The sequence below is a fragment of the Ambystoma mexicanum genome, chromosome 2q, assembly GCF_040938575.1.
Source record: "Ambystoma mexicanum isolate Mex_15411 chromosome 2q, UKY_AmexF1_1, whole genome shotgun sequence".
Taxonomy (NCBI): domain Eukaryota; kingdom Metazoa; phylum Chordata; class Amphibia; order Caudata; family Ambystomatidae; genus Ambystoma; species Ambystoma mexicanum.
In genome coordinates, this window is record NC_090924.1 from 1,475,724,566 (window position 1) to 1,475,739,356 (window position 14,791).

Consider the following 14,791-nt stretch of genomic DNA (forward strand, 5'->3'; position numbering starts at 1 on the left):
AAGAGTATTAACGAAGTGATGATTGCAGAAGAATGAGGAGATTCTGGAGAAGAAGGAGAGGGGTAGAAAACCAGGAAATTGAGGAGAATTTTTTCTTCCAACCTATTGAGAAGGAAGCGATACAAGCAATAATACTCCAACTAAAACTCAAAAAGGACCTGGCCTTTCCTATGACAGCTTGCGCTGCCATTCGTTTGGCAGCTAATTTCACCTCATTTATAACAACCTTTGTGAACAAATCCCTAATAGTGTGTTATGTCCCACGCTCACTTAAGGGAGCGTTGGTAAAACCTCTATTGAAAAAGCCCAACTTGGGCCCTATGGTACTTAAAAACTACTGTCCTGTGGCCAACCTATGCTGGCCCACTAAAATCCTGGAAAGAAATGTCTGAAATCAATTCCAGCAGTTTGTTGACAGTAGAGATATCTTAGATGAACATCAATCAGGGTTCCGCCCTAATCACGGGACAGAGACTGCCTTATTGGCCCAGGATGATCTGCTGGAAGCCGCAGACAGGGGAAGCAATACAAAATTGTTGATGCTCGACCTGGCGGCGGCGTTCGACACAATCAACCACAAGATCATACTTCAACGGATTGGAAATATAGGTAGAGCAGCTTAAGTAGTGGTGGACTGGTTTGACTCCTTCCTACAGGACAGAACTCAGCAGGTGACATTGGGAGCATTCCTCTCAGAGTTAATACAACTGAGATGTGGAGTCTCCCAAGGTTCAGCGCTTTCACTCCTGATCTTTAACCAATATAGTCGACCGCTGTTTGATATCCTGAGGAAACACAGCCTACGATTCCATTCATATGCTGACGATACGCAGATCTATGTAGAGACAGAGAATCTGTCTGAGGCATTTGAAGGGATAGACCGGTGTATGCAAGATATAAAAAAATGGATGGGTTGCAACCAGTTACAGCTTAACGCAGCCAAAACAGAAGTGATATTATTTAGATCAGAGAAAAAAACAGAGAGGAAGGAACAAACATAATTCCACAGATTCTAGGTGTAAACATCCCGTTTTCCAAGGGAGTGAAAAATCTTGGGTGTATTTGGCAAGTAAATCTGGCCAGCGAAGCCCAGGTAGGGGCAAAAGTAAAAGCAGTGTACTACGCCCTGCACTTGCTTAGGAATGTACTCCGTTTTTTAACACCCCAAGCAGGGGTGTTGCTAGGTCTGGAAAAGACCCGGGGCTATGCTAATGTCAGAACTGTCGGGACTGGGGGCTAGCTAGCCTTTTGGTTGTAGCTCCTGAGATTCTATCCAGGGCTACAACCAAAAGACCAGGGGCTATAGCCCCCTTTGCCCCCCCTAGCAACGCCTCTGACCCCAAGATCATCCATTGGTTGTGGGAGCTCTGGTAAAATCCCCTCTCGACTACTCTAATAGTCTTATGACAGGGATTACTGTGAAACAAATGTCGAGACTACAGAGGGCCCAGAATGTGGCAGTTAGGCTAACTGCCCATCTGGGTAAAAGAGACCATGTTTCCACATCCATGAAACCATTCCACTGGCTGATGGTGGAGGATCGCATCAAGTTTAAGGTGGCATGTCTTGTGTACAAGTGTTATCACAAACTCGCACCCAGATACCTGAATACGAGAATCCACCAGTACTACCCTACCTCCGATCAGGAGACAAACGGCCTCATTACACGGTAGGCGGTAGGGATTTACCGGTACCGGTAAAATACCGGTACCGGTAAATCCCTGCCGCCTTACTACGAGGTCCCTTAGCGGGTTGGAGTTTTAACGCCTGCTTTTTGCAGGCGTTAAATACCAACCCGCTAAGGGACCTCGGAGCTAATTACGGCACCGCTAAATTGCGGTGCCGTAATTAGCGCCTTCCCCATTCCCATAGAGCCCTATGGGGCAGAAATGGGAATGGGGAAGGGCAATGGCGGAAGGGGGATTTACCGCCCCTCCAACCTTGGGATGGGGCAGTAAATCCCCTTTCCACCAAGGCGGTGCCGGTATGTTACCGGCATGAGCCATGGCGCTAATAGCGCCATGGCTCACCGCCTACCGTGTAATGAGGCCCAAACTCTTGGTATACCTCCCCCAGACAAAACGCACTTCCAAAGGTGACAGGAGGTTCAGTGTGTTTGGTCCTAAATTGTGGAACCAGCTGCCCATTGGTATACGATCATGCACTACATTGGAAAGGTTCAGAAAAGAATAGAAAACCTTCCTATTTAAATAAATCTAAGTATTCATGGCGATTATAAGCCATCACAGCAAAATGTCCAACATTTAGCGAACATCTGCCCCCGAATGCAGTTTTCTGTCTGGTGCGTGTAAGAAATTCCTCAAATCAAATCAAATCAAATAAAATACCCCAGGCTCCTTCCACCCTGTGATGACAGGAATACCCCAGGCTCCTTCCACCTGACTGGAATGCCCCAGGCTCCTTCCACCCGGTAATGCCTTGAATGCCCCAGACTCCTTCCACCCGGTGATTACTGGAATATCCCAGGCTCCTTCCACCCGGTGATGACTGGAATGTCCCAGGCTCTTTCCACCCAGTGATGACTGGAATGCCCCAGGCTCCTTCCACCCAATGATGCCTGGAATGCCCCAGGCTCCTTCCACCCAATGATGACTGGAATGTCCCAGGCTCTTTCCACCCGGTGATGACTGGAATGCCCCAGGCTCCTTCCACCCAATGATGCCTGGAATGCCCCAGTCTCCTTCCACCCGGTGATGACTGGAATGCCCCAGGCGCCTTCCACCCGGTGATGACTGGAATGCCCCAGTCTCCTTCCACCCGGTGATGACTGGAATGCCCCAGTCTTCTTCCACCCAGTGACTGGAATGCCCCAGGCTCCTTCCACCTGGTGATGACTGGAATGCCCCAGTATCCTTTCACCCGGTGGTGACCGGAATGCCCCAGTATCCTTTCACCCGGTGATGACTGGAATGCCCCAGTCTTTTTCCACCCAGTGACTGGAATGCCCCTGGCTCCTTCCACCTGGTGATGCCTGGAATGCCCCAGTCTCCTTCCACCCGGTGATGACTGGAATGCCCCAGGATCCTTTCACCCGGTGATGGTTGGAATGCCCCAGGCTCCTTCCACCCGGTGATGACTGGAATGCCCCAGTCTTCTTCCACCCAGTGACTGGAATGCCCCAGGCTCCTTCCACCTGGTGATGACTGGAATGCCCCGGTATCTTTTCACCCGGTGATGGTTGGAATTCCCCAGACTCCTTCCACCCGGTGATGACTGGAATGCCCCAGGCTCCTTCCACCCAGTGATGACTGGAATGCCCCAGGCTCCTTCCACCCTGTGATGACTGGAATGCCCCAGTCTCCTTTCACACGGTGATGATTGGAATGCCCCAGGCTCCTCCTGGAATGCCCCAGGCTCCTTACACCTGGTGATGACTGGAATGTCCCAGGATCCTCCCACCTGGTGATGCCTGGAATGTCCCAGGCGCCTCCCACCTGGTGATGACTGGAATGCCCCAGGCTCCTCCCACCTGGTGACTGGAATGGTCCAGGCTCCTTCCACCTGGTGACTGGAATGCCCCAGTCGTTTTACCCACCATAAAGCCTTCTCACCAATAAACAAGATTATTTACCCCAAACCTAAGTGTGCTTAGAGCCTCATTCCGTGTCCCCAGTCATTGAGTGCATGTTTTGTAGAATATAGGAGTGATATCAAGGAATGCGAGGCTACCACTCCCCTCCCTGACAGCACCACAATTAGCTACATGAAGAGAATTACTATTAGCAGAATTTGAGTTGATATATAGTGTTTCGTGAAGGATTCCTCCTGCGTCGAAGCGCTGTGATAACAGGTGTTATTGCTGCATAGTATGTGCGTAGCATGGGCATGGGCATATTAGTCCAATGTCTGCACTATATGTCGCATGAGCATTGTAACTGGCCATAAGGTACCTGTCTGCCACCACAACACAGGGACATCACGTTACTCCATACTCCATACATGCATTCATTGGTCCACACTACAGGACCGCTTTCCCAGAAATGCGACGCCTGGAGACATGTGTAGAGACATACACAGACACATTAACACAAGGCATTCACCTACACATCAATCATCCACTTTCCGCCTGCAACGAAAGCAGGCAAACCGTTTGGCTTTGCAAATGCTCGCTGGCTTGTCATGGCATTTCTAATAGAAGGCGTGACCTGCACCACGGCTGGGTGGGCTACTCACGGGTGCTTGGGAAGACATCGGGAGCCCCGCTCAATGGCTGATGCAGAGATAGTGTGGGCCTCCTGCCCTGTGATAGACCGCCTCCTTCTGCTGCAGACTCGTAGCGCCTCGACTCCTCGGCGCTCCTGCACTCAGCACCTCCAGGGACTGGGGCGTTGCTACTCTGCAGCAATGGCTGTGGGACTTTCACAGAAGAAGTGAAGGGCGGGTGCTGTTACCACTCGAGGAACGAGCGTCTTATCACCAGAAGGGTCTTCTGGGCGCTGCCGGATGGCCCACCTTTTATATGCCAATCATAGGCAGAATTCCCACGAGGCAGCGTTTAATTAATTCAGATTGTGCGTCCCCACGCTGCCCGCCTGTTTACTCATCACAACTCCCATGCACAGGCAGAGAGCATTCACAGGGGGGCGGTCTGGCAAAGTCCCTAAAAAGCACCTGAGAGAAAGCAAATAGCTCTGCTCAGCTGATGTCAACCCATTGCTGCCTAAAATCCACACTCCAACGTGCACACGTCCACGGAGAGAGCAAAATGGACCTGGAAATAGGTCCAATAAAATGAGGACACACATTTTTAAAGATTATTTTGGGACAGCAAATGCAAAACAAGATGCTTCTAACCCCCCTCCCCCCCCTCCATGCTCTGAGCCCCACAGTGGGGATAATGCAGTGAACACCAGGTGCAACCTGTGGTGGGAAACAGAAGAGACTATGCTGCTGGTGGCAATTTTATTTATTTATTTATTCACATTTGTTAAGCGCACAGCAGCCCGTGGGCATTGTGGCGCTGGTTACAGTAGATATACAAGTCCTAGTTTCATAGGTCGTGTGAACTCATATAAGCATGGAGCACGCAGCAGCCCGTGGGCATTATGGCGCTGGTTACACTATCTGTTCATATCTCAGTTACAGTAGTTGCGTAAATACATACAACATGAGGTAGCATTGGGGCTAGGGCAGTAGGTGCGTGGGCAGCTGTGTGAAGTCCCTGCAGTGTACTAGTGACTAATGGAAGAGTGTTGTTTTTAGCTTTTTGCGGAAGGCATGGAGAGAGGTTTCAGCTCTGAGAGCTGTGGGTAGCGTGTTCCAAAGCTTGGGTGCCAGGTAGGGGAATCCGATTCCTCCTGCCTTGGCCCTGGTGATTCGTGGAACTGTGAGTTGGTTGGTGTACTCTAGTCGAGTGGGTCTAGTGGATTGTGTTCTGACTAGTGTGTCTGATAAGTAGGAGGGTGCAGTTAGGTTGATGCATTTGCGTGCAGTGGAGAGAATCTTGAAAGTGATTCGGTCTTTGCCTGGTAGCCAGTGAGCGTTTTTTCTTGCTTGAGAAATGTGTACCCTTTTAGGTATGCTGAGAGTTGCTCTGAGGGAGTTGTTTTGAGTGGTTTGGAGTCTGGCTAGGTTTTCTTTTTTATGTACCCGCTAAGAGGGAATTGCAATACTCCAATCTGGCTCCTATGGTAGCTCTTGCAATGGAGAGGCAGTTATCTTTTGTTAGAAACGGCTTTATTGCATTGACCAGTTTGGTGCTCCGAGCGGAGGCCGATACAATGGCGCTGACTTGTTTATCCATAGATAGTGTAGCATCAACGTGGACTCCGAGCGTTTTAACTAAAGATAGGACTGGGATGACCCAGTTGTCTATGCAGAAGCTTTGATAAGTCAGGCCCAATTTGGCTAGCGTGGGTTTTTGGCCGAGGATGAGGATTTCAGTTTTATCGCCGTTGAGGCATAAGCCATTGGTGGCCATCCATGCTTGGATTGTGGAGTAAGTTTGTTGAAGGGAAGAGGCGTCTTGGAGATAGTTCCCAGTGAGTGGAGGGAGCACTTGGGTGTCATCAGCATAGTTTGTGTATGTGATCCCAAGTGCATCCAGTTTATCAAAGAGGGGCTTTGTAAATAGATTGTACAGCGTTGGTGCCGTACATGATCCCTGGGCAACACCACAGTGTATGACAGTGGGTTCAGCATTTGCTATATAGGACAACACCTTCTAGGAAGGAGGTGATCCCTGTTGCAGCGTGCTTGGAGAAGTGCGCTGCATTCGTGAGGTGGTTGGTGAGGGTGTTATGGTCCACGAGATCAAACGCTGCTGAGAGATGCTGCTACAGCAATGGAGCTGTACCGGCTCCCTTCCCACTCTGCACGGCCCCGCATTCCTGTTCCCTTCCCTCCTCTTCCTCCCCTGCACCCTGAGCTGGCTTACATGCCTCTGCCTGTTCCAGTATGCATGTGAGGTGAATGTTGAGAATGGGAGGACTGGCTGCGGGTCAGGGCCCATGCCCACCTTTTCCAGAAAGGGATGAAATGCTGGGCTAGGCCCTGTGCCCACTTGTCTGTGGCAATGGCCATCCACTGATTGTGGTAATGTAAAGTGGCCATGTGTGTGGAATGTTGGTTGTGTCACAGGATCCCATGCCCCATGTCTACTTTACCTTGGCACTGTTAGTGTTGGACTGTACTGTGGAGTGGCTGCTGAACTTGTTATTATCTGTGGCAGCGGGAAGTCGGCACAGGGCCTGCTATCAGGGCCGCCTCTCCACTTTTCCTGGGAATGACGATATCCTGCCTGAGGTTTCTGCAGAATGTTAGGTGTGTAGGTGGTGGGGTGGCAGTGCTGCACAGACGGTTATGCATCCTTCGGTGTGTGGTAGGTTTGGGGTGCAATGGGATTAGTTGATCATAGGGCCTGCAGTATTTCCATTGGGTTACCAAGCCTCAAAGGAGGATCTTCCTGGAATCATTCTGGAGTCATCCACTGCCCGTGCAGGGAGATCACCCGAAGCCATCCTGAAGTATGTGTATAGGCCGAATTATTTAAATGAGATGCCTCTAGAGTAATCTAAATAACTACTCCGGAATGAGTTCCTGATTACTTAACTGGAAACTGTGATAATCTTGCATTGTGCCAGGATCACAACTTAAGGATGGGCTGTGATTACCCCAGGCTGTATTTGGGAGAGGAAGGTCCGTAACAAGTGGGAAAGATAGGTATATCAAGCAGAAAGGACCTACAAAATGCAGAGTACCACAATAAAATAAAGGTAGTAAAAAAATGGATGTCTCCGAGAGACAGGGACGCTTAGTTAAGGAAAAAGATGGCAATTGTGCGCCAAGCTGGGACAGTGAGAGCAGTGTGTTAACTGTTTCAATTATATCTAATCTCCCCTAGGGTGAAAAGGCACTGATCAACAAGTCCCTCTACCCCATTACAAAAAATTAGTGAATAGCCAATCGAGAAGAAGGACATCTAAGTAAGGAATACCGCCAAGACGGCTACAGGAAATAAAAAAGATTGTAGAAGTGAGTATACCCTGCTAAGGTAACGGGGAGGGATGCACTAATCAACAAAGCACTTAAGTTGGAATTACACTCTAAATAAAGGATGTTTTCCATAGGAAGAAGAATGACACTTAATTAATGCGGGAAACCTTAAATGGTGCGGAATACTACGTGGAGACTACCATTCGCCTCGTAAGTAAATGGATATGCACTAAAAGAGGCACTATAGATCTGATTTTACGATTGAGATTGAGTTGTACAATTATTATCATTGTTGTTAATATTTCACTTTGCAGGTAAGATCTGAATTTTATAGTTCAAACCAGAAAGTGAAATTCGGATACATCCAAAATATCTGGATTACCGCTGCAGACTTTGAGGTGGCAGTGAGACAGACTACATGACTACTTAAAGCCATCAATGATACATTAAAAGGACTATATGAGTCAAGAGGGATGACAGATAGAGAGAGGACTATGGTTTTACTTGTTGTTTTTATAGGCGGTGTGGCTCACCCTACCATGCTAAGTAGGATATAGAGAGAGTCCTGCTTTTTCTGTCCTGAAGAAGGTTGCATGATTTACGGACACAAACCAAGAAGTCCAACAATGACACCCGAAACACGTGTAGACATAAACCTGTGGGAACAGGGATACACAGATTGGGATACACAAACATGGATAAAGGGAACCAGACATTGTGAAATAGTGCAGATTGTAATGGGTGACCAATAGAGGTGGTCATATGTGCATGGAGTATGAGAAGTGTGCTTAGAGGAAAGGAGAGTGGATGAATGCTGGGAATTGGGGTGGGAGAACCTATAATTTTATTGAACTTTATTGATGGTATCATGATGTGATATTAATGAAATTGTGCAAATTAATGTTTGTCAACTGATTCCTTTTTAACAATTTGGAATAAATAAAGTTGATTTCGTATGGAAAGATTGTTTATCGATATATATGAAAAGATGAACTTGGTATAAGGTGTCATCCCTCACCCACTGGTGCATAGGAATGTGCCACAGTCCACAAGACCCCTTACGTTCTTCCCTTTACCTAAATTTGGGTCTCAGTCCCCAGTTAGGCTTTCCTTAAAGTGCCCAGCCAGGCTTCAGACAGTTTTACTAATGCAATATTCTCGGGTGTGTTACCATGCTATTCTTTCCTTGCTATATTTTACCAGTCCTTCTGCCAAGCAAGGTAGTGTGATATCCTGCCAGTTATTATTGACATATTTATGCCCTTTCACGTTCAGACATGGCAGCTCCACACACTTGATATCTTTTGAATCACAGCTGCACTGTACGAGATCTGGGCCCACCCTTTGCAGTTGCACACTGTGTGCCTGGAACGTTCCTTTAATTCTGCATAGAGAAAGATGAACTAGGCATTGTGCCTCTATAATTGGGACTGCTTTCAGTACTAACACCTTGGGAACCCCTGACGCGTGCGGAATGAGTGAACACACATAACAGCTTCCATTCACAGCGTTTCTCCCCACACTACTCATGTCAGAATGCCATGGGTTGGTGAAATCGGATTAAGAATAGCCTCAATCACATCCGAACCCAGCCCTTCATACGTTTCATATTTTTGTCGTACTTGTCTTGTCATTTTTCTATACCTGCTTTCAAGGAAGGCAGCTTTAATACTGCTATCAGAAATATCATTATATTGTATTGCAGTGGTAGACAATCTCCTACTTGCTGAAAACAACCTTTTCACTGGTTCCCCTACTAACGCATTGTGCTGTTTAAAGTCATCAAATTGATACCCATTATCATTGTTAGTGTTCACATTAATGCTAATATATGTAACTCCACTCATATTATTAACATTTATATGTATCGTTCCATTTGGATAATATACAATCCTATTCCCCCCATTTCCTCCTTTATAGAACCTTCCTCTATAACAACCTCCCCCCAATATAATCCCAACAATAATAGCAATATCACACAGAGACCTACGGTAATAGTCAACCCAAAATATTAACATTGGTCAGTTTTCTGTCGTTCATGCATCTAAACCTCTGGTCCCTACGTAACAAACTATTTACATTAGCCACGTCCAGCTTCTTCTTTCCTGCAATGAAAACGCAGACACACAAGACAACGAAAAAGGCAAAATTGTATAAGACGTACTTTGTACACAAAGAAAGGAGGCAAAGGGAGAGAGAGAGATTAAGAAAGAGAAAGAGAGAGTGAGAGAGAAAGAGAGAGAGAGAAAGAGAGGAAAGGAGAGCAAAAAGAAAGAGGGAAGACAGCTCTCTCTGAAAAGAAAGAAATGGAGCTAGCAGCTAACTTTGAGCATGCAAATGGAACATGCTAGCGTACAAGTATTGCCCCTGGACAGGCCGGTGAGGTAGACGGGGCACAGGTACTGCTACCACTTGTTTGAAGACAACTGATGTACCAGTGTACTTTCTGGAGGTACCCTACGAATGTTGGAGAGGTGGACCAATAGCGCAAGTCCTTGACTTTTGCAGCAAGAGGAGTACAAAATACCACCTCTTGGGCCCTTGGAACCCAGGGTTATTCTATCTGTGCACGAAATGGTGGATGTATATAAGGTTCCCAGGCAGTAGTGGTTGCATGGTCATATGCTTGGGATCTGTCACCGTAGTAGTCTCAACATCCAGTGTTTCTGTCGTCACAATCCTGGGAGATGGAATCTGTCGGGAGACACATTTAATGGCCCTAGTTAGTGTGGTCAAATATTCTTTGAACTCATCACCTAGCACCACTGCTGCCAGGTGTGTGTCTGAAGCCCTTCTTACAGGGAATATGGGAGTATGCATATGCCGGCCAGTGACCACTTCATCAGGAGACAAATGGTGATATTTGCTTGGCTGTGTGCGTAAACTGAAGAGGTCCAGGGGCAAACAGTGCACCCAGTTTTTCTTCAACGTGGTACACAGTTTGGATAACCGTTTATTCTATCCACAACAACATTGGCCTTTGGGTGATAAATCGAACACATCCAGTGCTTGATGGCAAGTAGTGCTGTAAGGTGCTGAAATAATGCATTGAAGAAAGGTGGGCCATTATCTAATCTTAAAACCGTGCACAAACCCCACTAAAAATCTAGCAGCACAATTGGCATCTGGATGTGCACACGGCCCTGCTTCCACCCACATTGAGAAAGGACAATCCACTACAATGAGGTACCTAGATCCATTACAACGCTCACCCATATGAGTAAAATCTATGTGCAATTCACAGAACGGCCCAGTAGGGTGGGTCAAAGTGCCCCGTGACATCTGTAGTGTCACTCATGCACTGAAGTTTTGACATCTGGTGCAATGTATGACCATTTCTGTAATGCTTTCTGTTTGGCCGAATTATATGCAGTACCCTTTGGGAACACCACGCACAATTAAGACTGCAAGTGACAGTAGAAAATCACCTTTGGTACAAGCCTGTACTACACTGTAAAGTGGTAGCGATGGCTGAGCAGCCAGACCTATCTCAAGAGCAAGTGAGCAGTATTAATAGTTACACAAAGGGCAGCAATTACTATGATTCAAACAAACACTGACTTAAGGTTTCTGAGTAAAAGAATATACATTTATTTACACATCAGTTATATAACATTTGACTAAAGTAAAGCAGTTTACAAATCACACTCTTAATACACCACACCACTCCCAATAGATTCTGGACAACTAAAGCTCAAAAGGAAGTGTGAGCAAAATGGCACTCCAGCAATTTAAAAAGGGAGGGAAAAACAAAGTTAGACTAAAATTGAGCAGCACCAACAGGTAAGTAAGCAGGGAAATCTAGAAAGAGGAACTACAATGATGGAATCAAATCCAAAAGGCTTAGCGCAAAGTCAATAGGTCAAAAGTCTTTTGCTCAAGATCACACAGTTCAGGGTAGTTCGTGGTTAAGTCTTTGCCAAGAGTTCCGGACGAAGTTGGTCGATAGAAAAGTTAATATAAAGAGTAGAGAAGGACAAGCCCTCGGATTGGTGAAAGGTTTCACACACCTTCACCGCAGCTGTACGAAACAAACAACCGGATTTGCACAGTACCTTTAAATGGTGAAGAAGATGTAGGTGAGGTGGACGTTCCTGGCAGGTCCTGCAGGCTCACGGTTCCTGAAGCGACTGTCGGACTGACACGAAGTAGGAAGACTGGAGGGTCCTGCACTGCCCAGGGAAGAAACCAGCAGCAGAACAAAGCAACAAATAAAATTTGCTCTCCTTAAAACACAAGCAGGGTCCGACCTTCCTGGCTATCCGGTTCACTGTATCTCTGTACAGCAAATTCGACCAGAGGAGGGAGTCCTGGCTTGCAGTTTGGGAGAACTGGTTGGTCCCACCAGCTGAGGGGAAGAATATTCCTTGTAGATCTTCTCTGTCATTGGAGTCTGAAGATTCAGACCTGCAGCAGGGCTTCACTGGGCGGTTCTGTTGTTGTAGGGGTCCTCTTCTGTCAGCTCCTCATCGGTTCCTTTGTTTCAGTGGCGACTCTGCCTTTCCAGTCCCAGAGACCTGCTTTTTATGCAGTTTTTCCCTATTCACACAGCCTGGCTGTCAATCACACAGCAGGGTGGCTGTCCTGGTGGGACAGTCACCTAGCCAATCAAACAGGAGTGCGACTTGGGTTACCAAGGGAACCCATGGCAGGGGTCCTAAAACCCCTCCCTCACATCCTGCCTACCCAGACTTTCAGGCACCTAAGGAAGGCTTCTGCGTAGAAGTCCATGAAAGGACGGTGTACAAAGGAACCACACCTGGTTTGGTGCGCGGAGTAAAACATGATAAAGACATTTTAAAAAAGAAATGGCAAATAAACCCAGCTGGAACCGTATAAAAAAGTATAGGGTCTAGCGGGTTTAAGTTTGAGGCTACAAAGATAGCCTAAAACAATACCAAGGTTATTTTAGATAACTGTGGTAGGAAAAATAGTGTAGTTACCACTGCCACCAGCCAAGTCTTGATGAAAAGGGAGCCAAACAGTGCTCCAAGAGAAACAGACAAAAAGGGATAAGTATAAACCCTTCCTAGTACTCTATGTAAGATAGTTTTTACTGGGTCTGTGGACTAAAGAGACTAATAAAGTCAATGGCAACTTTACATATTCTGGGAGACAGTAGTCAGTCCCAGAAAATGGAGTCTGAGCTGGGAAGTATAAAAGACAACCCTCTGTTACTGCACTGAAGGTGCTGTGTAACACACAGTAATAAGATGATGCCTGTGGAGTAGGTGAGGCTCCACAGCATATGAACACAAAACAATGTACACACACACACACAGTAAAACACATGTAAGAGTGGGAAAAAGGCTCACACTCTTACCAGGTGAAAAACATAAATCCTAGAAATCCAGCAAAGCTGCTGAGGGACTCAGTAGGTAAGGGAAATTAGCCATTTTGGAGAATTCTCCCTAACACTTTCCTGGATGTTTGATATGAACCAATCGGCCTGTATATCTGCTGCGATGTGCAGCTTCAAACTGTGGGAGGGGTAACGTAACTGTTCAAAGGCTATTGCTGGCAGCTGCTGGGGGCATGACTCTCTTCTCAGAGCTATCTTGCCTCCACAACAGATCAGTCAGGGATTGCTTACAACCTCTACATGACCACAACTCTTTCTTCCTTTCAGGTGCCCTTCCTTGTAATTCGATAATCTGGGAGATGAGAAATGCTGTGCTACAAATCCCCCTCCTCTTACAGTGGGATAGAGCAGTGTGCACAGTTATTGGAATGTATGCTGAGCCTGAATATATTGTGACAAGGCACCCTTAAGACGCTCTCAATGCTTCGATGAGCGCTACGGGTTCTACCGCCTGTGCAGAATAATGCATGGGCAACCTTTTCATAATCACCGACTTATATTCCCCTTCCTCGTGTTTTACCAGCGCTGGCCTTGTCCGTCTTTGCCCAACCTCCTGATCAATTGTGGAAGACCTGTCAATAAGAAGTACCTCACCCTCTGTCACTGCACAGTCCCTTGCCTTGGGAATTACATCCTAATCCCCCTCATATGTGGCACAGTCATGCACCATTAAGTCCTCTGTAGTAGGCATGTCAGTTAAAAAGGTGGCAGGGTTCACTGTTTTACACCTAACCACATGAATAGAGGGTTTAAAAATGATGATCTCATATGCCAAAGACCTTTGCATAGTCAGAGTAGACGTTGACCTTTCTAGAAGGGCATAATAAAGAATGTACAACATGACTGAACACCCCATCACAATTGTAGAACTTTGAACCTTTCTCTATTGCAAAGGCAGCAGCTGCAAAAGCTTTTTCGCATCAAAACTGCCCTTGCATCACTGTATCACTGTATCCAAAGTGCTGCTCTAACAGGCCAATGGCTTATGGCCCATAGTGCTTTTCTGAGTCAATACCGCTGTCATAAACTGGCCATCTGAATGTACAAGTGATATTCCTGTGTATAATCTGTGGTGGCCAATACGGGTGCCGAACTAAGGACTTCTATTAAGTCGTCAAACTGTTTGATCATTTCTGCCGTCCACTGTAACTTGTGGCCATTTGTTTATTGTGCTTCCGTAAGGGCCTGTAAAAGTGGCCTTGTGTATGCCAAGTAATCTGGAATCCAGGCCCTGCTGTAGTTACACAGGCCCAGAAACTTCTGCATTTCTTTAACTGAGGCAGGTCTGGGGGTGGCGCGTACTGCCGCTTCCCTTTCTGGGAGTTTTCTTTTACTGTTCACTGATATGAACTGCCCCAGATAGAGCTCCTCCTGTTGACAATATTGCAAGTTGGCCTTATCGACCTTTTCCCCCTTAGAGGCCAACATTTGAAGGAGTGCAATGGAGTACTTTGGGGTTGGTGGTCAAAGGGCACCTGGTGCCCTGGAATTCAGAGGTCTTACATTTTAGTCAGTTATATGGGCTATAACTCATGGTCGACGAGGTGTGGGCTGGGTCAGGCTTTGGCCAGTGTGAGTAACATGCGCACAAGACGCTGGTGTGTGATCACAGCATTGTAGGGCACATTCCTCTCGAACATCTTTGCAACACTAATTACGGTCTTTGGTCGGCTTTCTTCCTATTGTTTGGGCGAGTCCTTCAGTCCATAGATGTTCTTAGTTATCTGCACGTTGGGCACTATTATTGTGACTGTAAAAATAAATGAAAATAAGAACAAAATAACAATGCAGATCCTGGTGCTGTGAGAAGGACAATCGGATCCTTCTACTTCACTATTGAAAAATAGTTAAAGGTGAGCCTTTATCCTTGAGAAGAATGCTTTAACTTTTTTATCACCTTTAATAAATTCTTGCTAAAGTAAATATTTGCTAGAATGCCCAAAGTCTTAGCTAATTCATATGCTAAGAGTTAAC

The 14,791-nt window shown here is 46.6% G+C and overlaps 1 protein-coding gene across 1 annotated transcript in view; it reads right to left on the minus strand.

Annotated features, from left to right (window-relative positions):
- The window catches only part of LOC138570281 (cytosolic phospholipase A2 gamma-like), a 507,932-nt gene extending 503,507 nt beyond the window's left edge, over positions 1–4,425 (minus strand). The window contains exon 1 of the mRNA XM_069649050.1: positions 4,195–4,425. Coding sequence (XP_069505151.1) covers positions 4,195–4,212 — 18 coding nt within the window. The 5' untranslated portion in view covers positions 4,213–4,425. The remainder of the gene's footprint in view (positions 1–4,194) is intronic.
- Between the last annotated feature and the right edge of the window lie 10,366 nt (positions 4,426–14,791).